At 32.7% G+C, this 22547-nt stretch overlaps 3 protein-coding genes, 2 long non-coding RNA genes and 2 pseudogenes across 6 annotated transcripts; 3 read left to right on the top strand and 4 right to left on the bottom strand.

Moving 5' to 3' along the window:
* The first annotated feature begins 501 nt into the window (after positions 1–501).
* LOC121115063 (sodium/potassium-transporting ATPase subunit alpha-like) lies at positions 502–3684 on the top strand (annotated as a pseudogene).
* A 381-nt stretch (positions 3685–4065) lies between these two features.
* Positions 4066–4633, bottom strand: LOC121115070 (small ribosomal subunit protein eS24-like). The gene is given in 2 exon segments (XM_040709236.2): positions 4066–4367; positions 4369–4633. Coding segments are annotated over 2 exon segments (399 nt in total). The 5' UTR covers positions 4555–4633; the 3' UTR covers positions 4066–4154.
* Positions 4634–7651: 3018 nt separating this feature from the next.
* On the top strand, positions 7652–10864 carry LOC121115079 (T-complex protein 1 subunit epsilon). The gene is made up of 7 exons (XM_040709246.2): positions 7652–8123; positions 8313–8930; positions 8993–9142; positions 9323–9442; positions 9499–9684; positions 9866–10184; positions 10442–10864. The coding sequence occupies exons 1-7, from the start codon at positions 8016–8018 to the stop codon at positions 10558–10560; spliced, it is 1620 nt and encodes a 539-aa protein (XP_040565180.1). The 5' UTR covers positions 7652–8015; the 3' UTR covers positions 10561–10864.
* On the bottom strand, positions 10740–12925 carry LOC121115107 (sialin-like; annotated as a pseudogene).
* Positions 12926–13417: 492 nt separating this feature from the next.
* Positions 13418–14178, top strand: LOC121132093 (uncharacterized). The gene is made up of 2 exons (XR_011784199.1): positions 13418–13660; positions 13718–14178. It is a non-coding gene; the product is annotated as an uncharacterized lncRNA (long non-coding RNA).
* A 1962-nt stretch (positions 14179–16140) lies between these two features.
* On the bottom strand, positions 16141–17553 carry LOC139907516 (uncharacterized). Its single transcript, XR_011784198.1, has 2 exons — positions 16659–17553; positions 16141–16596 (listed from the first exon to the last, which is right to left on the bottom strand). It is a non-coding gene; the product is annotated as an uncharacterized lncRNA (long non-coding RNA).
* A 1073-nt stretch (positions 17554–18626) lies between these two features.
* Positions 18627–22322, bottom strand: LOC121115090 (pyruvate kinase). 2 transcript variants are annotated; one of them, XM_040709256.2, is made up of 5 exons: positions 22005–22322; positions 20443–20584; positions 19710–20383; positions 19049–19652; positions 18627–18984 (listed from the first exon to the last, which is right to left on the bottom strand). In XM_040709256.2, the coding sequence occupies exons 1-5, from the start codon at positions 22032–22034 to the stop codon at positions 18815–18817; spliced, it is 1620 nt and encodes a 539-aa protein (XP_040565190.1). In that variant the 5' UTR covers positions 22035–22322; the 3' UTR covers positions 18627–18814. The 2 variants fall into 2 exon arrangements, with proteins under 2 accessions (XP_040565190.1, XP_040565194.1); XM_040709260.2 differs by lacking the exon at positions 22005–22322 and adding an exon at positions 20775–20987.
* Positions 22323–22547: the final 225 nt, after the last annotated feature.

The following is a 22547-nucleotide window of genomic DNA, read 5'->3' as shown; positions in this document are numbered from 1 at the left end:
TAACTCATGAAACCCAATTTAAAAATAAAATATTTACCGAACCACAGCAACAATATGAATAATTAAAATATGAAAGACTTTTTCAGCAAAAAATATATTTTTTTTTTTAATATTAAAGAAATGCTTGATTTAAAGGTTTTTGCTATCGTTTCTCCCTTCCAACAAAATGTGTTTCTGAGTGTATAAAAGCATTGTACAATTATTTATATGGGTAAACACCCTCAAAAGAACATGTATAAACTTGTAAAAACATTTTTTTACCCTTTAATTTCTCATTTTGATGACAAAAAGTACTTTTAATGTGTGATAAAAAAATCCTACCACTTGGCATTAACGGGTTAATAAGAAACTAAGGGTTGTTTAAACCTTTGTCCTTAAAAACTTAAGTATTACGGAAGAAAAATGTAAATAAAATTTTAAAATTTGGCTGAAGAAAATACATTTTATGAAATGAGCTTGAATTTGACATTAAATCTCACAGTATTATTCAAACTTTTTTTCTATTTATTAAAAGTGATTTCAATAATGAATAAATATTATAATATAATTCGTAAAAAAACTTATTTAATACGGTTGATAACTATAATATCAAACGATTGGGAGATAAACTTTACTATGGTTTTTCTGTCGAAGGGAGACGAGAAGAAAAAAGATGGTAAGACTATAGCCATATGAAATATGTAGGATATTTATTCCCAATTTATTTTATTTTAAGATGTACAACATCTCAAGAGAGAATTTGAACTTGACGAACATAGAATATCCGTTGAAGCTCTATGTAAACGACTTGGCTCTGATATTTATAATGGTTTGACTAAGGAACGTGCAGCTGAAAATCAGATTAAATATGGAAAAAATACTTTAACACCTCCCAAAAAAACTCCTCAATGGATAAAATTTGGCAAGAATTTGTTTGGTGGATTTGCATTTCTTCTTTGGTCAGGAGCATTCCTGTGTTTCCTTGCCTATTTTATACAGTTAGGAGCATATGAAGATCCGCCAAAAGACAATTTGTACTTGGGAATTGTATTGACTATAGTTGTAATCATTACAGGGCTATTTTCTTATTATCAAGAAGCAAAATCTTCTAAAATAATGGAATCATTCAAAGAAATGGTTCCTCATTATGCAGTCTGTATAAGAGATGGAGAGAAAATGAATTTGAAAGTGGAGGAATTAACGTTGGGAGATTTAATAGATGTCAAACTTGGGGATCGTTTACCTGCTGACATACGAATAATTGATTCCAAAAATTTCAAAGTGGATAACTCATCTTTAACAGGAGAATCTGAGCCACAATCAAGGTCAAGAGAGTTTACTCATGAAAATCCACTTGAGACGAAAAATATAGCATTCTTTTCAACACATGCAGTTGAAGGAACAGCTAAAGGTATTGTTATCAAAACTGGTGATTCAACTGTAATGGGAAGAATAGCTGGTCTAGCTTCCGGCTTAGAAAGAGGCGAAACTCCGATATCTAGGGAAATATCTCATTTCATTCATTTGATTACTGGTGTGGCAGTGTTTTTGGGAGTCATTTTTTCATAATTGCATTAATACTGGGATATCATTGGGTAGATGCAGTTATTTTTTGATTGGTATAATTGTTGCTAATGTACCAGAGGGATTACTTGCAACAGTAACAGTCTGCCTAACATTGACAGCTAAAAGAATGGCATCAAAGAACTGTTTGGTTAAAAATTTAGAAGCTGTTGAGACACTTGGCTCAACTTCGACAATTTGTTCGGATAAAACTGGAACTCTTACTCAGAATAGAATGACTGTTTCTCATATGTGGTTTGACAGTATAATTGTAGTTGCAGATACTTCCGAAAACCAAGCAGGAGACTTAGGTTTTGAAAATATGCCCAGTTGGAAATATTTAGAAAGATGTGTAGCTTTATGTAATCGAGCTGAGTTTAAACCAGGACAAGAAGAACTTCTAATTATAGAAAAGGAAGTAATTGGTGATGCATCCGAAGCAGCATTGTTGAAATGTATGGAATTAACCACTGGAAATGTCATGAAATATAGAGCAAAAAACAAAAAAGTATCCGAAATTCCATTCAATTCGACAAATAAATACCAATTGTCAATACACGAAACGGATGAAGGCAATGTCCTAGTTATGAAAGGTGCACCTGAAATAATTCTAGAAAGATGTAGCAGTATCTTAAATCATAAGGAAAATTTACCCCTAGATCAAGAATGGAAAGATAAGTATCACCAGGCTTACATCAAGTTAGGAGGGCTTGGAGAACGGGTATTGGGTTTCTGTGATTTAAATTTGCCATTAGAAAAGTACCCCATAGGCTATTGTTTTGATACAGACGAAATTAATTTTACTACAGAGAACTTAAGATTTCTGGGTCTTATTTCCTTAATTGATCCACCAAGAGCAACTGTGCCAAGTGCTGTTGAAAAATGCAGAACAGCAGGAATCAAGGTAATTATGGTCACAGGAGACCATCCAATTACAGCTAAAGCTATAGCAAAAGCTGTTGGCATAATATCTGAAGATACCAAAACTGTTGAGGATATAGCTGAAGAAAATAATATTCCCATAGAAGAAGTTGACTCAAGAGAAGCAGAAGCCTTTGTAATGCATGGAAATGAATTAAAAGATAAAACAGATGAAGAATTAGATGAAATTTTAATTAATCATAAAGAAATTGTATTTGCAAGGACGTCACCGCAGCAGAAGCTTATAATTGTTGAAGGATGTCAACGCGTCGGATCGATTGTTGCAGTTACAGGAGATGGTGTTAATGATTCTCCTGCACTAAAGAAGGCAGACATCGGTGTGGCAATGGGTATATCAGGGTCAGACGTATCTAAACAAGCAGCGGATATGATTCTTTTGGATGATAACTTTGCTTCAATCGTTACTGGAATAGAGGAGGGAAGACTTATTTTTGACAATTTGAAGAAGTCTATTGCCTATACTCTTACTTCTAATATACCAGAGATTTCTCCCTTTTGCTCTTTATAATTGCAGATATACCATTACCCCTAGGAACCGTAACAATTCTCTGCATAGATCTTGGAACAGATATAATACCTGCCATTTCATTAGCATACGAAGAGCCAGAAACAGATTTAATGAAAAGGCCACCTCGAAATCCATACTCTGATAACTTAGTGAATAGCAAATTAATTTCTATGGCTTATGGTCAAATAGGAATGATACAAGCGTCAGCTGGATTCTTTGCGTATACTATAGTTTATGCAGAAAATGGATTTTTCCCGTGCAAACTTCTCGGTTTAAGAAGAAATTGGGATTCTATGGAGATTAATGATGTTGAGGATTCATTTGGACAAGAATGGACTTATTCAGACAGGAAAAAACTAGAATACACAGTTCACACCGCGTTTTTTGTGTCTATTGTGATTGTGCAGTGGGCTGACCTCATAATTTGCAAAACTAGGAGGAACTCCCTCTTTCATCAAGGAATGAGAAATATGGTCCTTAATTTTGGTCTTGTATTCGAAACTCTACTTGCAATTGGCTTATGTTATATCCCAGGAATGGACAAAGGTTTAAGGATGTATCCCTTAAAAATGCACTGGTGGTTAGTTGCCCTACCCTTCTCCGTATTAATTTTTATTACAGACGAAGTAAGAAAATACTTAATAAGAAATCTCCCTCCTAACAATTGGGTCGAAAGAGAAACTTATTATTAGTCACTTAAATTAAGAAAAATGAGGGATACGTTGAATAATATGATAATCATTATACTAATAGTCAGTTAAGTCATTCAAATATATATATCATTCTCATGGGTCCTAGCTTAATATACACATTTTCAGTTTGAAACTAGGTAAATTGAGCGCCATGTACCTTTATATATCAATCACTTAGTAACAATAAAACATAGCTCAGCCATTTTGACAGGATTTACGAAAAACATAACAAAATTAACACAATTTTGTAGGTGTATTAATATACGAAGCTTTAGAATTTGACTCCACTGTCTAGAGGAATGATAGTGATCCAAATAGAAATAGCTACAATAACTAATATACAATAATAAAACAACTTCCATTCAAACAATTCAAAAAGAATCATGTTTTTCTAGAGAATTTCTCTATTCCAAAATTAGTAATAGGCGAAATAATAAAATATATATTGATGTTGAGTTCATAATGATAAATTATTTCTTTCCGCCGGATCCAATGCTGGCCTTCTTGGTACCCCGAACAGTCTTCATTCTGTTCTTCCTCTCCTTTTTCTGTTTTCGCGATTGTTTCGTTGCACGCTCGATCACTCCTTGTCTGGCGAGTCGGTACTTGGGCTCGAATTTCTTGGCGAAATCCATAGTATCGTAGATAATGGCAAATCCTGTGGTTTTACCACCACCAAAGTTAATTACGATAGCCGAAAGCGAAGACACGATCTGGTGTGCACTTATACATTTTAGCTAATTTTTCACGAATTTCCGTCTTAGGAACGGTGGAGCGATTGGGATGAAGAACATCCACAATCATTTGCTTCCTGTTGAGAAGCCTATTATTCATATATTTCCGAGTACGAACAGTTACGGGAGTATCCATGGTTCTGTATTCGCGGAGAGCCGTGAAGGAAAAGGAAGTTGGTAAAAAAAGGAAAGAGGTAGCTGCACAGGCTGAATATAACTAGTACGTCACGTATATTCTCATGACGTCATCAAATTTAAAATGAAGCTAACAACTGCCATATATAGGGGAGACAATATCATAATTGTCACTCCTTACAAAGTCTATATATTATTTTATAATATACCTTATTAGTAAGACAAGTTATTGTAATTCAAAAGAATGAGTGAGGTTCAGGCCTTAAGATGGATCCAAATAGGTTATCATCTATAAATTTGGGTGTGATCCATCGCCTATTTATGAACTGAATTTCAGGTTTGAATACTTTGTAATAATATTATACCAGAGAAAAAAAAAATTTATGAATAATTAAAACTCCCTCTGTCTCCCTTACGTAACATAAATAAAATAAATACCATAGGCTGGGTAGTTGTGAATTGTAATAAATAATCTGTAAATAATACTGTATATTCATTTCCCTATGGTTATGATCATATCATCTTAAAGTTGAGATGAAAATAACGTAAAAGTTTGATAGTTGACTAATGTAATAAGCTTGAAGAAAACATTTGGTTGTTGGATTGATATCCAATTGATACATTATTATAGCTATATAGAACATAATTATTATTCACCACAACTATTTAACTGACCTAACACAATTTCACTCTAATGCCTAATCTTTTGATTTTTATCATATAAATTAATATATCCCATTATGTTATACATTTTCAAATGATTTTCATAGCTCCATTCAAAAATAGCATTTATTAATTTAAATAGATATTATAATATTATTAATATTCAAGGTTAATAGAAATGGATTTCTAATAACCTTGATTAATATCTAATTGATTCAGATCATAATTATGTATTTTGTCCGAAATATGTATTTCATTATCTCCATATTTTGTTTATTTTTTAAATGATTAATTTAAATTTATCTAAATATTAATCCTACAATTCAAAATAGGTGAATCGAACTTTTTTTTTATCACAGAATGAACTGACATATTGTTCAAAAAATAATTATGAGACCTTTCATCCCAAAAGCAAGCTAGAATGTTTTTTCTCAAAATTGATTACATTTATATTTTTGATTAATTATCGTCAATTTCTATCTACAAATTATTATTATTAACCTTATGAAGGCCCTTCAAGTAACACTTAGTGTAGCCTAAATTGATTATCACAATAAAAGAATAAGAAATAGACAAATTTTATTAGAAAACCCATATTGGAGCCAATATAAGTCTCTCAAATCAAATTAGAGCTCTAAACGATAGCTAAAATTCTTATGTATTATATCCTATCAAATATTGGTATATAAATATGAACTAAAAAATAAATTGAAATTGAATTTTTACCTTGTCTTGACTTTTGTTCAAGATTGTTTTTATTCTGACGCACCACAAATATCAAATAATACATATAAAAAGCAAACAATAACTAATTTCTGTTGTCAATCTTGAATTATTTGCATTAGAATAATAAGTTTAAAAACTTCAAAGGAATTAATCAAAAACATTAAGTTAAATAAGTTTTTATAATTACAACTCATGTTTTACATATTGAAATTTAATTTTATATCTCAAGAACCCATATCTTTCAATAATTTATTATGGAGAAATTGGTAATTAATAATATTTGTGAAAATTGAAATTCATCATGGATATCTGTTAATTCTTTATCGACTTTATTTCTTTTTCTTTTTTTTAGAGGTAGCTTCTATTCGAAAGTATAACAGGCACTTGTTGATGCTTGCTCTAAATATCTTATGGAGAAAATTCAAAGTGAATAAATTCGTAATAAGTTAATATAGGACTTGGTTTAATGATATCATTAGAGTCAAAGACTCAAATCATACATTTGTAGTAGCTATTCAAGATTCTCAAATATCACGCCAATTTGTGTGAGACTCGCATATTTCTACTTAATATCATGCTCACATACCATACATTGTATTTCTCAAGCATTTTTTAAGCATTGCAAAATATTAATTTTTCCATCGCTGTACTAAATAAAACTAAAACTAGTAATAGTTTCGTACTTAGTAGTACTCTATTATCAATTTTGAAAGTAAAAATTTCCGACTTAGAACCACAGTGTTTCAAATAAGTCATCTATCTCCACCATAGAGGCTTCAAAAAACACCACGTGCTAATTATCAGTATGCACATGTTGTTAAATGTTTACTCTGAATTTAATAACTATATATACATCCATTTATTATCTTTAGGTTGTAAGAATTTTTGAAACCCTAGTTGATGATGTAATGTCATAAGATTCAAAATCTCACGCCGAGCTAATCTCAAAACTTGAGAGCCCTTCATATATGCTACTTTTTGTCAGGATATTATAACTCATTAATTTTGCAACTATAGAGACCACAAGTATTGAAAAATTCATAGATTACTATGCTGGAAATATATTTCATGTTTTAATATTTTTTGTTACGCATAAGCAATGATGAAATCTTTTTTTCAGCTAACTCTTTATTAACAGTGTTAATTATTTTCACTTTTCTAGCTACAAATTATAATATATTTCCACTCTATCATAAAACCTCGTGTAGTTACGTTCTTTATTCAGAATACTTCATTTTTAAGTAAAAATAAGAACCTAAATTTTGGACTTATATCGTGGAATAGAGTAAGGATTTAAATTTGAGATCATAATAAAATACAATCAGTACATAGCCATAAGTATTTTTATTTGAATAAAAAATTAATTAGGTTGAGTTAAATAGGTGTGGGTATATGGTTTTGTAGAGTATTATGCCCCCACATCTTGGTAGATAATATTTTAAATATACTGTTAATAAAAGCAGTAAGAATCGTATACGTAATGATGGAAATAGAAAAGTTATCAGGAGAATAAATTCAATCAGCATCAGGGTAAAAATTGTTTCATTATAATATATTTATTATTAATTTCTAGTAACATTATAATTGATCTATTTAAAGAACTATCGTAATTTTCCGTAGACTTGCTCATCACTGGGCAGTACAACTAGATATCTCTCTAGTTAGCTATTTAATTATACACTAATGCTACATACATGTTAGAGTACAAACATAAGAGTTCGAATCAGGTATAATAAAATATGTTGGTAACAATGGTACCGGTTTGTAGCTGCACTATCCGGTAATGCTGCTGATGAGAAAAAGAAGAGAGAATAGCGTGCATGCTTTTCTTATTGAGATCTGAGGGGAAGGTATAATAAGGGCCTGCCTTTCCCCTATCAAGTTAATTCTACTTCAAGTTCGGCCAGCGATGGACTTCTTTTTTTCTCTTCTTTCCTTTTTCTTCCAGAAACTTCCCGAAGTTTCCCCTCCTCCTCCTCCTTTTACGAATAGTTTTGGTTGATTGGATTCTTGTCCATACTGTTAGTTATCGTGGTCCATATTGATTGAATAAGGGAATACAATCTAATCACCATGACTCAAGCCATGGGTAATTTGGCTTTTGACGAATATGGTCGTCCTTTCCTCATCCTCAAGGATCAGGAAAATCAACGAAGACTCTCTGGGAAAGAGGCTATTAAAGTAAGTGAAGGATGATCTTTGTCTTTAGTCTATAGTGTAATGATGAGCTTAACATTAAATTCAATCTGTCAATCCCTTGATTAGCATTAAGATGAAAAAACGAATTTCTGATAGCGGGAGACTGGCGCCTCTCTTGCCCATCTCCGAGTTATCCGAAGCAGCCGCACTCATTTCTTTCTTCTTTTTCAGAGCCATATCATGGCAGCGCGAACCGTGGCCAGCACATTACGTACCTCATTGGGCCCCAAGGGTCTAGACAAATTGATGGTGAGTTCGGACAGTGATGTGACGATCACGAACGACGGCGCAACCATCTTAAAAATGATGGATGTGGACCATCAAGTAGCCAAGCTCATGGTTCAACTTTCTCAATCTCAAGATGATGAGATCGGGGATGGAACTACGGGAGTAGTTGTTTTATGTGGAGCACTCCTGGAACAATCCGAGTTCCTTATTGACAAAGGCATTCACCCCATCCGAATTGCTGATGGATTTGAATTGGCAGCCAAGGCTGCCGTGGATCATTTGGATGCTATTGCCGAAAAGTTCGAAATTAACCCTGAGGATCCAGAAAATCTGATTCGTACGGCTATGACCACGCTGGGCTCCAAAATCATCAATAAGTGTCATCGTCAAATGGCCAAAATTGCAGTGGATGCTGTACTCACTGTTGCCGATTTAGATCGACATGATGTTAATTTTGAGCTCATTAAAGTTGAGGCTAAAGTGGGAGGTCGTATGGAGGACTCCATGTTGGTCAAGGGAGTTGTTGTGGACAAGGACTTTTCACATCCTCAAATGCCTAAAGTAATTTATTAGTGAGATGGTGTTGGTCATTAATTGATTTTTTTCTCTCTCTTTATTTCCAGGTTCTCAAGGACGCTAAATTAGCCATTTTGACATGTCCATTTGAACCCCCAAAGCCAAAAACTAAGCATAAGCTTGATGTAACTTCTGTTGAAGATTATAAAAAACTTCGTCAATATGAGATCGAAAAGTTCGACGAAATGGTCAAACAGGTATACTAGCTCACCTATTTCCTTTGATACACACATGACTTCAGGATGAATAACTTTTTAATTCAATCTGTCAATCCAATGAACTACTTTGATTTAACAATTTTCTGACACAAAATATTAGAAACTAACAGTATAGGCTCTGATAAATTTCTTTTAACATTGATTGTATTTATATATCAGGTGAAAGATGCTGGAGCCACTCTAGCTATTTGTCAATGGGGATTTGATGATGAAGCCAATCATTTATTACTTCAGAGAGAACTTCCTGCTGTAAGATGGGTTGGTGGACCCGAGATTGAGGTAAATTTTGTTTATATACTTCAGTATTTTAGTTTTTGCTCATGATATATTTTTAGCTCATTGCCATTGCTACTGGCGGTAGAATTGTTCCAAGATTTCAAGATCTTACTGCTGAAAAGTTGGGTTTTGCGGGATGTGTCAGAGAGCTTAACTTTGGTACTACAAAAGAAAAAATGTTAGTCATTGAAGAGTGTAAGAATTCGAAGGCTGTCACAATTTTCCTAAGAGGTGGAACCAAGATGGTAAGTTATTCCCCATTTAGTTTAAATAATATATCCATAAATGATTATATCAATATTTTCAATCTGTCAATCCCATGACAAACCCATGATTACAATCAATCTATGAATGTTAGGTAGTAATAGTTTTTATTCATTGATAAGATTCAAATAATTCATTTTATGTTTTCTTTATTTTACATAGATAATCGACGAGGCTAAACGTAGTATTCATGATGCGCTGTGCGTAGTGCGCAATCTTGTAAGGGACTCACGTGTTGTCTATGGGGGTGGAGCTGCCGAGATATCTTGCTCCGTCGCAGTTGGGAAGGCAGCTGACAAAATCAAAACTATCGAACAGTATGCATTCAGAGCTTTTGCTGAAGCACTCGAATCAATCCCAATTGCATTGGCTGAAAACTGTGGTATGGATCCCATTGTCACACTTACTGAAGTGAAATCAAAGCAAATCACGGATAATAATCCTGCGTTGGGTATCAACTGCATGGATGCTGTATCTAATGGTAGGAATTTTTATTACTATATTTAGATAAATACAAGTAAAAGGCGCGATTGAATTCTTTCTTCGTTCAATTAATAACTTAGGAGCCAGACCCGCGCCAGAGCAATTATATAGTTAACCATTATTTATTGTTTTCTTAAACCTTCCTGGTTAAAGGAATATCGGTTACTTTATTACAAGTCTATGTTTTTCTACTTGATAATTTATGTATTTTTTTTCTCAATTTTTTTCATACTCCTTTTTGTTTTATTCACTTAGATATGAAAGAGCAACACGTAATTGAGACCGTTCACAGCAAAAAATCTCAAATTCTTTTGGCTACTCAATTGGTCAAAATGATACTCAAAATCGATGATATCCGATCTCCTGAAAACTAAACAACTCCATTATACTTACAATAAACGATTAAAGTGGAAAATTACATAACAGCAAACTGAAGTTGACAACTATGGTTGAATTATAACATTTATTAATCCATAACAGTTTAATTCTAAGTGAGAATTTATACCTGGTTATCTACTCTACTTACAAAATGTCGTTTAAAGGATCGGATATATTAACGTCTTCATGTATGGTTTATTTATTCGATATTTTGTTATCACTTCATCTTAAATTGTATAATTTAATAATTATTCACATTTTAATATTCTTTTATAACAATAAAATTCAACACTACTTAAATTGTGTTCCAACTTTGTTCTTTGCCGCTTGAAAATATTAGGTAGATTGAATTAGTCACGACATATATTCCCATGTTGATAAGAAAAACTGTTCTCCAGGCTGACAAGGTTGGCTAATGATAAATAGGTTAAAGGTTATCGTCGTCAAGATTACTAGTGCTGAATACTTACGTTGTTATTGATTATTAGTCCTACTGTCGTAGTGACAAGAAAGCCACAAGTGTTTCCAATCGAATTAGAGATCCCCATCAATGTTCCCGCGTAATTGGAGGACAAGTCTAGCATGTTAACTTGATAGCCAGAGAAACCGGCTCCACTAAGCCCGACCGACAAGCACATGCAACATATAGCTAAAATGTAATTGCACCCTGCAAAGGAAAGAATAATTAAATTGATGGCCGCACCATAAGTTCCAATAGAGTTCATAAGCTTTCTTGTTGCCCCAACGCTCAATTTGTTGTTGACGATGAGGTAATCTGAGATACTACCAAAATTAATGGCCATAATCCACATAAGTAGAAAGGGTAGCGCAGATAAAAACCCGTTCTAATAACGATTTATTAATGACATAAAAAGAATTAATTACTATTAATCCATTACCTTATCCAAGGAGAAGTGCTGAATACTACTTAAATAAGTCGGTAACTCTGTAAGAAAGGTGTAGTTGCCCCAATTTTGACCAAAGTGGGCAATGATAATAGCTATGAATGGCGGAGATGTAAGAATTTTTCTTAACGGCGGGAATTTAGTATTCTGCCCACCATTGCTGTGGCTCGAACTTGATGCTAAATATATCACTTCAGAAGGGGATATTTTATAATGGGTTTCAGGACTATTAGAGGTAAACAGAGCCCAAAAAATAAACCAAATAATGCCTATTATTCCAAAGCTATAGAAAGCCCATGGCCAACCAAATGAATTAGAGAGTAGACCACTAATGGGTAAAGAAATTATAGTTCCAAAATTAGCTCCTGTTGCATTAAATATAAATTATAGGAGTTTGATTATTTTGTTCCACTCATTACCTGTCCAAATAATTGTTCCAAGTTTAGATCTCTCATTTTTATGGATCCATTTAGATATCAAGGCGTGCATAACGGGAAAAGTAACACCCTATATAAGAAAAATATTTACAGAATTTACAAATTAGACATGACTCGATCAAAAATACTTCAGCTAATCCTTCAATAATCCTTAAAACCACAAGAGCTGTAATGCCTAATGAAGCCGCCAATGGAGTTAAAATGGTTAAAATAGCTGTTGACAGTGTGCCTAAGCCAAAGAGCCATTTTCCTCCATATTTTTCAGCTAAATATCCTCCTGGGATTTGAGTTAAGACATATCCATAAAAAAATGATCCAAGAATCAAATTTTTTGTTCTTCTGACCAATCAAACTTAGGACCAACATTGAAGTATTTTTCTTCATAGTTAAGAGTTGCTGAAATTAAAGGACCGAATGATAAATTTCCACTTGATGGACATTCGTGTCCCATTTGATGACTACTATTAGTATTATCTATTAAATGAGGAGAAAAAATGCATTTTCTTACAATAAATTATATTTTACATATTCAAAGTAGAAACTAACTTGATGTTGTCATTGCTACAATTGCAACAGAGAGATTGACCCGCATTGCGTAAACATTTGCAAATCCCAAGAATGAAAGTAGAGTAAATACATGCCTCTGCCCGAAACCTTTCAGAGAGTTAGGAGTTATTTTAAAAGGAAGTAAAAATTAATAGTTGTACTTTACCTGGGTTTTCTTCCTCAGGAGTTCTAATAAGATCTTGGCCATCCTCATTGTTATGAAACGAATAGTTTGAGTCGCTCTCTTCTTGATCTGACATTTTGAACGAAGGTTATATAATCTATTAAATATAGATAAATAAGTTTATAAATCAAAACGATAATAAGTACCCACAAGAGTTACTATAATCTTCCCTGATATACACTGTATTCAACTCCCACAACTACTTGTATCCAAGCAGATATTAGTCATTATTACTGCTCTTACAATATTCCGATTTTACAGGACTATCCAAGGTTCATTCTGGTATCCAAGCATTTTATATACTGCCAATCAATCCGGCGATCGGACGTCATAATTTTTAGAGAACAAAGATACGATTATCCTAAAAATGGACGGATATTATCAATGATGATTTTCAAGAGTACTTTTTATAATATTTTAAATGAAGTATTATTTAAGACATGGAGTTCTAGAATTCCATGTTTAAGTAAACAAAGGTATACACTTGTAAAAATTCAAGAAGCATTGATTTACGGAGCGTTTTGAAGCATACACATAACCTCTCGTTTACGGATATTTTCTTACCGACTATAATATAATTATGAAATAAGAGTGACATAATTAAAAGATAATATTCTATTGAATTACTCTTGAATCACAGTATTATTTGATAGTGAGATTAATTAAGATGGTCCATGTAGTATAATATGTACACCTATGGCAGCAAAAGTCATAATCATTTTTCATTAACATACATATAATAGAAAATAAAAATATTTTTATTATATCAAATAAACTTAATTTATCGGAGTCAATTTCCTTTTTAGTTTTAGCTTAATTCATAGTTGAGTTGCGCCTACATTGATGATAGTAGAATGAATAGGATAATTTTTCTTATCACTTTATTCCTCACTTCCGAATGGACGAAAATATTAGCTGTAACATACAAATGCAAAAGTATAAAGGATTGCTCTTCTCTCGACTGGCTTATGAAGAACAAGGGAAATGTCCCTTTTAAGGTTTCAAACATTTTCAAGGTACTCGGGTAAGAAAGTTTGCTTATTAATATTTATTTAAGAGTCACACTAATTGATATACATAGACATATTGGATGCGGCTATAATGAGAGTGAACCCAAAATACTCTGCACTGATGACATAGTTAATGCTGATGATGAAGATGAAACTTCAGCACTTCGCAATGGAGTAATTACTGGTTATCTGGAAAATGAAGTTGGATGTACTGGATCAATTGTGTATCATGAGCTTAAAGAAAAAACTTATTCTATCTCGAAAATCCTTCAAAGAAAAAGGAGTATTGGAGGGATGTTTTTCAGATTGAAGTTATAGGGAATTGCTGTTGGAAAGCTTATGATAGGAAGAGTTTTCGAGGAGAGTTTGAGTTGTATGAACCTGGAATTAATATTTGCCCTGAGATTATAGTTAAATCCATTAAAAAAGTAGACTGCCCTTAAGGATGTGTCTATGTTCATTTTGTACAGTAAATTGTTAGAAATTATCATTCATTGAACAAATACATTCGATTTTAACTTGTCATAAGCTATCTATTGACTCCTTGGCATTTCTGTTCAACCAATTAAGACTCATCATCAGGGCTGTGTACTCGGAAAATTTGTACCGACTTCGCCTACAAAAATTATTATAATTGATGTAAACAATACTTATTTCTAATCCCAAGCATATTTGGGTGTTCGTAAAGTTATTTTCTAAATGGTTATAAATTATATGCAAGGTTGTGACCAGTTCAGGTTCAGCGGGTCTATTGGTCCGTTTTCTTTCATTTTACAAGGCCGCGGCTACCTTATACGCAGAATGCGCTGTGCCTCAAGTTCCAACAGGGAACCCTAAAACTAAGTTTGCGTAAGACAATGGTTTTCAAGGTAGGACCGTCAGGGGAGGCTACACATGTTTCGTTTCAGGGAGGCCTCTGCTAAAGTTGTACTAGTATAGGGGGTCTTGATATAGTAAAGTTTTGGAAACCCTGGCTATGAAATATTATATTTATCATATTATAGGGGCTGTTAAGCTTAGTATCGAACCTGGATCCATAATCTACCCCACCCCTTCCCTCTTTTATTTACGCTGTCTAGTGCCTAAAACCACTTTAAAAAATCCATAAGAAGCCTTAGTTATTTGGATATAACTACATCACCAGGGTTCCCACTAACTATAAATCCATACATTTCCCCAAGATACTGTCTCTAAGTATCTTGCATTTCCCTACGCATACATACGTCACAAATGTGTTTGTTTATTGAAGACGTAACAAAACAAATTGCTCAAAGACAGATATTTAAATTATACCTGCACGTATATAAACAGAAACTATAAATAATAATATTTTTATGTCCTAATATTTAAATTATATTGTTAAATACCACGGAATTCTAAGTGAATGGAAGACTTCTTTTTCGGGGAAAAGAAAAAATACAGTCCTTAATGACTGCTATATTTTGGTTATGAAACTGATTCCATGAATCTCTCCAGATCACTTCATTCTTTCCTCCAGAATGAATGTTCCAAAAGTTCCTGGCTAAGATTTATTCTTAGACGACGAAGTACCTTCTGATTATTCAAGGGTTTGTTCACTCTTTTTTCAGCATGGTGATTTGTCTGTGAGAGTATTAACAAATGAAGGGATTTCGAAAATACAAGATACAACCACAGGGGATTGAAGAACAAACTTCAATAACGTTATTTGGTGCCTGTTGCTGTTCATAGCAAATCTTCCAAAATATATCTCCATTCAGGACCGGAAATGTCAAAGATACGCTTCTATAGCCACTACATCTGCTAGGATATCAAGTGAAAAGGAATCCATTGTTCAAAAAAGCAAGCATTTGTTCTAGTGACTGTGTGAATGATTCAATAATTGTTCCTCAAATTGTGAATTTAACACTTCAAAGTAATATCCATTCAAAAATAAAACCGAAGAAGGGTTATTTTAATTTTATTACCTATTAGCATGATTAAGTTACTTTTACTGAAATTTCCATTTTGTTCGTCGTTTCTGACTTTATAGCCAAATCACTCTTCTCGAGACTAAAATATAACTTCCGATAAATACAGCTCGTGGCTTCAGATTTTTTTACCTCAACTTGTAAAAAAAAACATTCCAAAACTAAGATACATAACAAAATTAATAGTAGCATTAATTGGAGTAACGTACTCTACTTTTATAAAGTTGTGTAAATATACCTTATCTATAACCTCATAATGAGGTTATAAAATTATTTCTTTATAACTTGTGATTTACTTCCACAAGTAAATAAATTCATTAATATATTGATGTAAAGAATTTATAGGTATATTTAATTAATTATTTTGCTAATTTGATTTAAACAATATAATATATAAATACATATATTTTATTTAGATAAATAGATAAACTTTATAAAGATAAATAAATTTAAAATATAAAGGAATCAAGAGTATTTACTCTAGTATATATATACCTAGGATGAATATTATAAGTACGCTATGTGAATTATTTAAACTTCAAAGATTAAAAAATATAGATCCTTTAATTATAAACAGCTACTTTAATTAATTAGAAAAAACGAATCAAAAGTGATGGAGAGGGAGGGGAGTTAATTGTTAAGGCGAGCTTTGGAAATTAATGTCTTAGGAGTCAATAGGACGGAAGATGGATGTCCTGGGAGTAGAATGTGGGGTAGTTTTTCCAAACTAAGATATAGTTGTCCTATAATAACTTTAATTATTATTAAAAATAGCAGAAGTAGGAGATAGTTCTTATATTGGAAATAAAAATAGCTCTGTAGTGACGGATGTATTCATTCTTGAGACAGGTCAGAAGTCACTATCACGATCCCACGATGTTAATTTGTATCTTCATAAAAAATGAATGATGCTTCCATTAAAAGAAGATGATATCCAAAGATTGACGCATGATATCTTCCTCCAAACCCTGTACATGAAATTTAAGGTAGGAGGCGAGTGTCTAGAATATACAATTGAAAAGTAATGAATTCATTAGAACAATGAGGGGATCCAGATACATACCTATATTCTAATCTACACCAGTGATAAACTAGAACTACCGAATAACTCAATTCAAGCTCTTTCCTCTAATATGACTTATATTTACATTAAACGTTCTTCCATCTAAACGAAATTGATACCACTTATCATTGTATTAGAGGTGAGTAATTTGTTTGTTATTTTAATCAAAGACACATCAAGGCTCCTTCAAAAAAGTAGAATACAAAATAGAGGTAGAATTATGATTAATTATTAATATATTCATCATTTTCAATGAAGTAGCTTTGAATAGAGGGAACTCCCTGGCTTCCTTATCGGGTCTATTATTTGATTATTCTTGCTCTACATAGAAATTCAACACTATAAGAGGATTCCATAAAAAAGTTTGAGTGACTGATGTGATGATCTACGAGATTGGAAGTCACTTAATATCGAAGCGTATTCCTAGGATATTTAAAATGAGAAGATATGGATTAATTGAAACAACGGGTAGATAAAGATCCATTATACGATGTTCTGTCGAACATATCCATGTAAATCACCGATAAACCAAAACTACCGAACCACTCAATTCAAACTCTTCCCTCTCATAGTTATGTTGTGATTTATGAGGTATGTTTACCCTAGGAGCTTGCGTGGGGATTCACATTCGTTGTTACTAAAGAAAAGTATAGATAAAATATCTCTACGTAGATATAAGCGTCAGCGATGAGGTGTGAGCAAACATTTATATAATTGAAAGAAATAAAAACTACGGTGAATGGCATTTACATAGGTAGTAATTACTAATGCTGCTCAACAGCAAAAATGTCACACAATTTGAAAAAGTAGAATTTGGTCCTCTAATTTCAAATATGGTCTTATTTTTACTAAATCATCTTCAGGGACTTCAGAAAAAGGCAATAAGGTTTTTTATTTTTTTAAGATTAAAAAAAATATATATAATTTGATAGCTGAAAGTCTGAACTATAATTTAACAAAGCTTCCATTCAGAAAACCCTCTATAGCTTTGTAATATTTCGGGGATACAGCTCATTTTTGAACTATCTTGTCTTTCAATAATATAAGTAATCCCTACGAGTGGCACCACTGTGCTTCACCCTGGCGACGTAATAATCATTGGAAAACACTGAAATTGCTTAAAAAAACTCCGAAAATTGAATTATTAATCAAAGGTACTTTATTTTCTATATTATATATTGTGTTTGCTTAATATATTCTATATAGGAACAAAAGCACAAGAACCGAAAACGATTAGCAATATATTGCTGTCTTGGTTCCTATTCTAGCGGAACCGGAACTGCTAGACCGATAAAGGCACAACCAATGAGTTCTTATACTATAGTATAAGAACTCATTGGCACAACATTGATTATAGGTATTAAGTACTATTAATTTGTTAGACTTACAAAGTTAACTAATTTATAACTTTACTTCAAAATTTCAAACTGCCTCTAGTCTATACAATCACAATTCCCGAAGACCTCCTAAAGTCTAAATTATTATGTTGGGTAGAGGATATCCACTAGCCGTGCTAGTTCATTAATTAGACTTGTGAAAAGTGGATCTCATCAGAGAAAATTGTAACCTTACAGTAAGATGTTGTGTGTATTGTAGTTCCTTGGTTACGAGAAAATAAATTATTTTCTGAAACTTATGGATGTATTAGCAATAGATAGATTTTTATATATAATTTATTTTTCTTCTTGTTGAATATCTTTTTTCCAAATATTTGCTTTATAGATAGCACAACTATTTACTACATATAACTAATAACTGCCTATAGCTATAAATTAAAACTATATTTAAAGTCTATAGAATGTACTTAAATTTGCTATAAAACATTATTAAAAAATAATACGAGTCGAGTAGGGCATTTTATGTACAGACTCTGCAGCCCTGCTCATCATGCTTAACTCGGATCTACGTATAAAACATTACTTAATAAGTTAAATAAACAAAAAAAAAAAAAAAAAAAAAAAACTGAGCTAAGGTCTAATATCGAAAAATCGAACTTTATTTTGAAACACACTAAAGAAATGTAAATAACGAACTAAGAGTTAAATATAAATATAATGCTTTGTAGAAACTCTAATATCAAAATGAAGAGTTTCAGACTTAAACATAATAAAATGCAATAATTTATCAATCAACACAAATGTACTAAGTGCACTTCCCTAGTCGACGTTGATAATTCTCACACAATTTGAGGACCCTGTACCTTGACGCCATCCTGTCACACAAATAATATTATCCCCAGTTTTAATGAAATTGTTATTTTTTCCGTAAGTTATGGCTTTTTGAATTCTGTTGTCGGTATCTTTTGTCCAATCCGTATCACGTTCAACTAAACAGAGAACATTTAAAAGTGCAGAATATTTTATAAGTAAATATAATAATGAAAACCTTACGTGCATAGTAAATGGGGATTACTCCTCTATATAAATGTAATTTACGAGCAACTGCGGCGTCCCGAGTAATGGCGATGATGGGACAAACTGGCCTATACTTCGAGGCATGATTAGCAGTAAAACCACTAGTTGTAATGATAATAATTGCAGAAGCACGAATTAAATAAGAAGCATGGACAGCAGATACGGACGTTGTTTCTGTACAGTCATGAAGCGTTTTACTTTCAGACGCCATTAATTGTTCAAAAAAACGTTGATTCCAAACAACAGACTCTGCTTCTTTAGCAATCGATGACATGGTTCTTACACATTCAAGAGGATAATCTCCCTTGGCAGTTTCACCAGACAACATAACACAATCAGCGCCATCAAGAATAGCATTGGCGACGTCAGAACCCTCAGCTCTAGTTGGTCTAGGTTTTTTGGTCATAGACTCCAACATTTGAGTGGCACAGATAACAGGCTTGCCAGCCTTATTACACTTCGCTATTATTTGCTTTTGAGCAATAAAAACCTTTTCTGGTGGAATTTCTATTCCCATGTCTCCTCTAGCAACCATGATACCATCACCAGCACCGATAATTTCATCAATATTATTACATCCCTAATATAATAAATATAACTAAGACATTTTAATATTAGATAAAAATAGGGGTTTCACCTCTTGGTTCTCTATTTTAGATATAATCTTTATCTCTTCTCCTTCTTTACCGAGAACTTCTCTAATGGAATTTACACCAGAGGCATCTCGTATAAATGATGCAAAAACCATATCAACATTATGTTCAACACCAAATCTCAGATCTTCTTTATCTTTATCTGAGACAGCAGGAAGATCAGTTGTAGTTCCTGGTAAATTGCAACCTTTTTTGGAGCCTAAAGCTCCTCCATTCTCTATTTTTCCTACTATATGATCAGACTTTACTTCTTCAACAACAACAGAAATAAGGCCATCATCAATGTACATCTTTTTTCCAGGTTCGACAACTTTTCCAATGTTCTTGTAGTCTACGTACAAGAGATCCGCAGTGCATTTATCCATTTTAGAATCATCCGTTGTTATGATTATTTTATTGCCAGTTTGCAAAGTAACTTCTTTTCTTCCATCATCTCCTTCCAAAATTCCAGTTCTTACTTCAGGACCTTTAGTATCCAAAGCAATAGCCAAATTGGGATTAAATCCAGTTTTTTCTTCATAAATTTGAGCTGCTTTACGGCAATTAGCAATGGTCTCAGCATGATACTTATGAGTACCGTGACTAAAGTTCATACGAGCAATGTTCATTCCAGCCTCCAGCATCTTAACGAGGAAATCAACCTCTCTAGAAGTAGGACCTACAAAATTTATATTAAATGAGATGTACACATAAACAATAAATACTGATCAAACCAACCAATTGTGCAGACAATTCCTGTGTGTCTAACATTACTAGATTGGCTCATGATATCCAATCTTGTATTATAATCCACACGATTGATAGCATGCTGAGCTGCATTACTTTGACCACTGGGGATATTGGACTTTGGAAGGATCGACTGTAATAGAGAAAAAAATACATTTAAGAATATCTAATTTATTGTTGAAGATTCATAGAGGTAAGCTATAATTCAAACATTGTTATAATTAATAACACATATACTGATTAGTGAATTTATATTATATTTTTAGAAGTGTTAAATATCATGATTCAAGATATTCCAACAATTAAGGTAAGACCATATTTACATAATAATTCTCAGCACTCATCTTCAGGCAATATACTTGAAATAACTAAAATATACTAGAAATAACTAATGGAAAAGTATTTTTGCAACGCTCAACAACCCCTACAGAATATCACACACTAAAAGAGTGATATACAAAGAGGAAAATGTTCACTTATATATATATACGTATGGGCCATGGCAATTCATAGATATTTAAGGTTTCAGAATGTACAAGAAGAGAACGAAACGCGCAACATATTCTTACCAATAAATATTAGTTTGACGACGCAACCTATCGGCACGCCTAAAATGCATTCATACATAAGGCATCAATTTCTAACTGGATGATGTAATTATAAAATAAACTAATAATTATTGCCTGCACAAAACTCCCTGAAAGAGAGAAATTTCGACAATACTTAGGTATTCGTGATGAAACTTTCAATAAAAAGGAATTTACTTAGCAAAAATATACAATTGACGAAGGCGGGGTAAGGATCACACTTTAAAATTAAAGCCATCTATGTACCAATAAAGAGGATTTTATGCTACATAATCACTAGCCTTTGAACTAATGAATATAATCCATAATTAAGAATCACTACCTTCATATGAATTTCTCTTTCTATCTAGTCTTAGATTTTTAGAAGGTCAAAAGAGAGACACGGCTTCGAAAAAGTAATCAATCCCTGATCTAAACATATCCTTCCTCTATAACTGAATTCATAGTAGTAATAACTATCCATAGTATAGTATATCATGTATTAAAAAACGAATTATTCAACACAGTTAAAAAATCTGGGATAATTTCGTCAACTATGACTAAACGAAATGTATTCGTCTAAGAATATATTTAACATGGCGATAAGAAAACGGAACGGAACAATTTTCTGAAATGTTTCGTCAGACAAAGGAAATATTTTCTTTGTCTGACGAAATAAGGAAAGGACTAAATGGGACAACACGAGACGCAATTAGCACTGTAAATAATCAGATCCTGCACATCAGAAAGAAGGGCAGAAATTGAACAATCAGTTCACCCAGATAGTAGCTCATAATAATTGATAGTATGTGGAGTACTACTGCATTAACTTGTTATTGATCAGGTAAGTGAGGCTGTGTATCACACCTTAGCCTATCATTGAAATGACCTTAAACTTATGGTTGTGAAATTTATCCCAAAAGGATGTAGACAAAATACTTTAATAGGCTTTACTTAAAAAATAAAAAATTTAAAACTTTAACTCACGTATGCATCGTTGCAAGAATCATCTACCATTTTGAATAGCTTCGCTGCAGAGTTTACGTTAAAGACTGATGCAATAAAAAAGTAAAATACAAGATAATATACGAAAATTATACGTGAGTAATCGCTAGAGGCAGTTTGAATACTTTTTGGCGAGTGAGAAAAACAGAGGGGCAGCCAGCTTGAGGACTTACAATCCCTTATTTCCCGGCCGGTAACTTAATATTCAACGGAAGTTATTAACTCCCTCTCTTCAACAGTATGTAAGTTAACATTCGTTTCCCTTTTAGTAACTAGCTCGTAGCTTGCTTAATTATGCACTAGGGCCCAGAAGTGTCGGGAATATCAAAATTCTTTTGTCTGGTATTTAATATTATTTCTATTTTTTGCATAGGGACGACTTATGAAATCACAAGGGGATGAATCAGCACATAACTTTTAAAATATTAAGTCTTATATATTTTCTTGTTGAGGTATTTTATCATTTTTTTGTTGAGATAACTTTGCATGTTTACTTATACTTTGTATTGAGAAATGGGGGGAAAA

The sequence above is a fragment of the Lepeophtheirus salmonis genome, unplaced genomic scaffold (genome assembly GCF_016086655.4).
Source record: "Lepeophtheirus salmonis unplaced genomic scaffold, UVic_Lsal_1.4 unplaced_contig_497_pilon, whole genome shotgun sequence".
In the NCBI taxonomy this organism is placed as follows: domain Eukaryota; kingdom Metazoa; phylum Arthropoda; class Copepoda; order Siphonostomatoida; family Caligidae; genus Lepeophtheirus; species Lepeophtheirus salmonis.
This window is presented reverse-complemented; position numbering and strand designations above follow the sequence as displayed.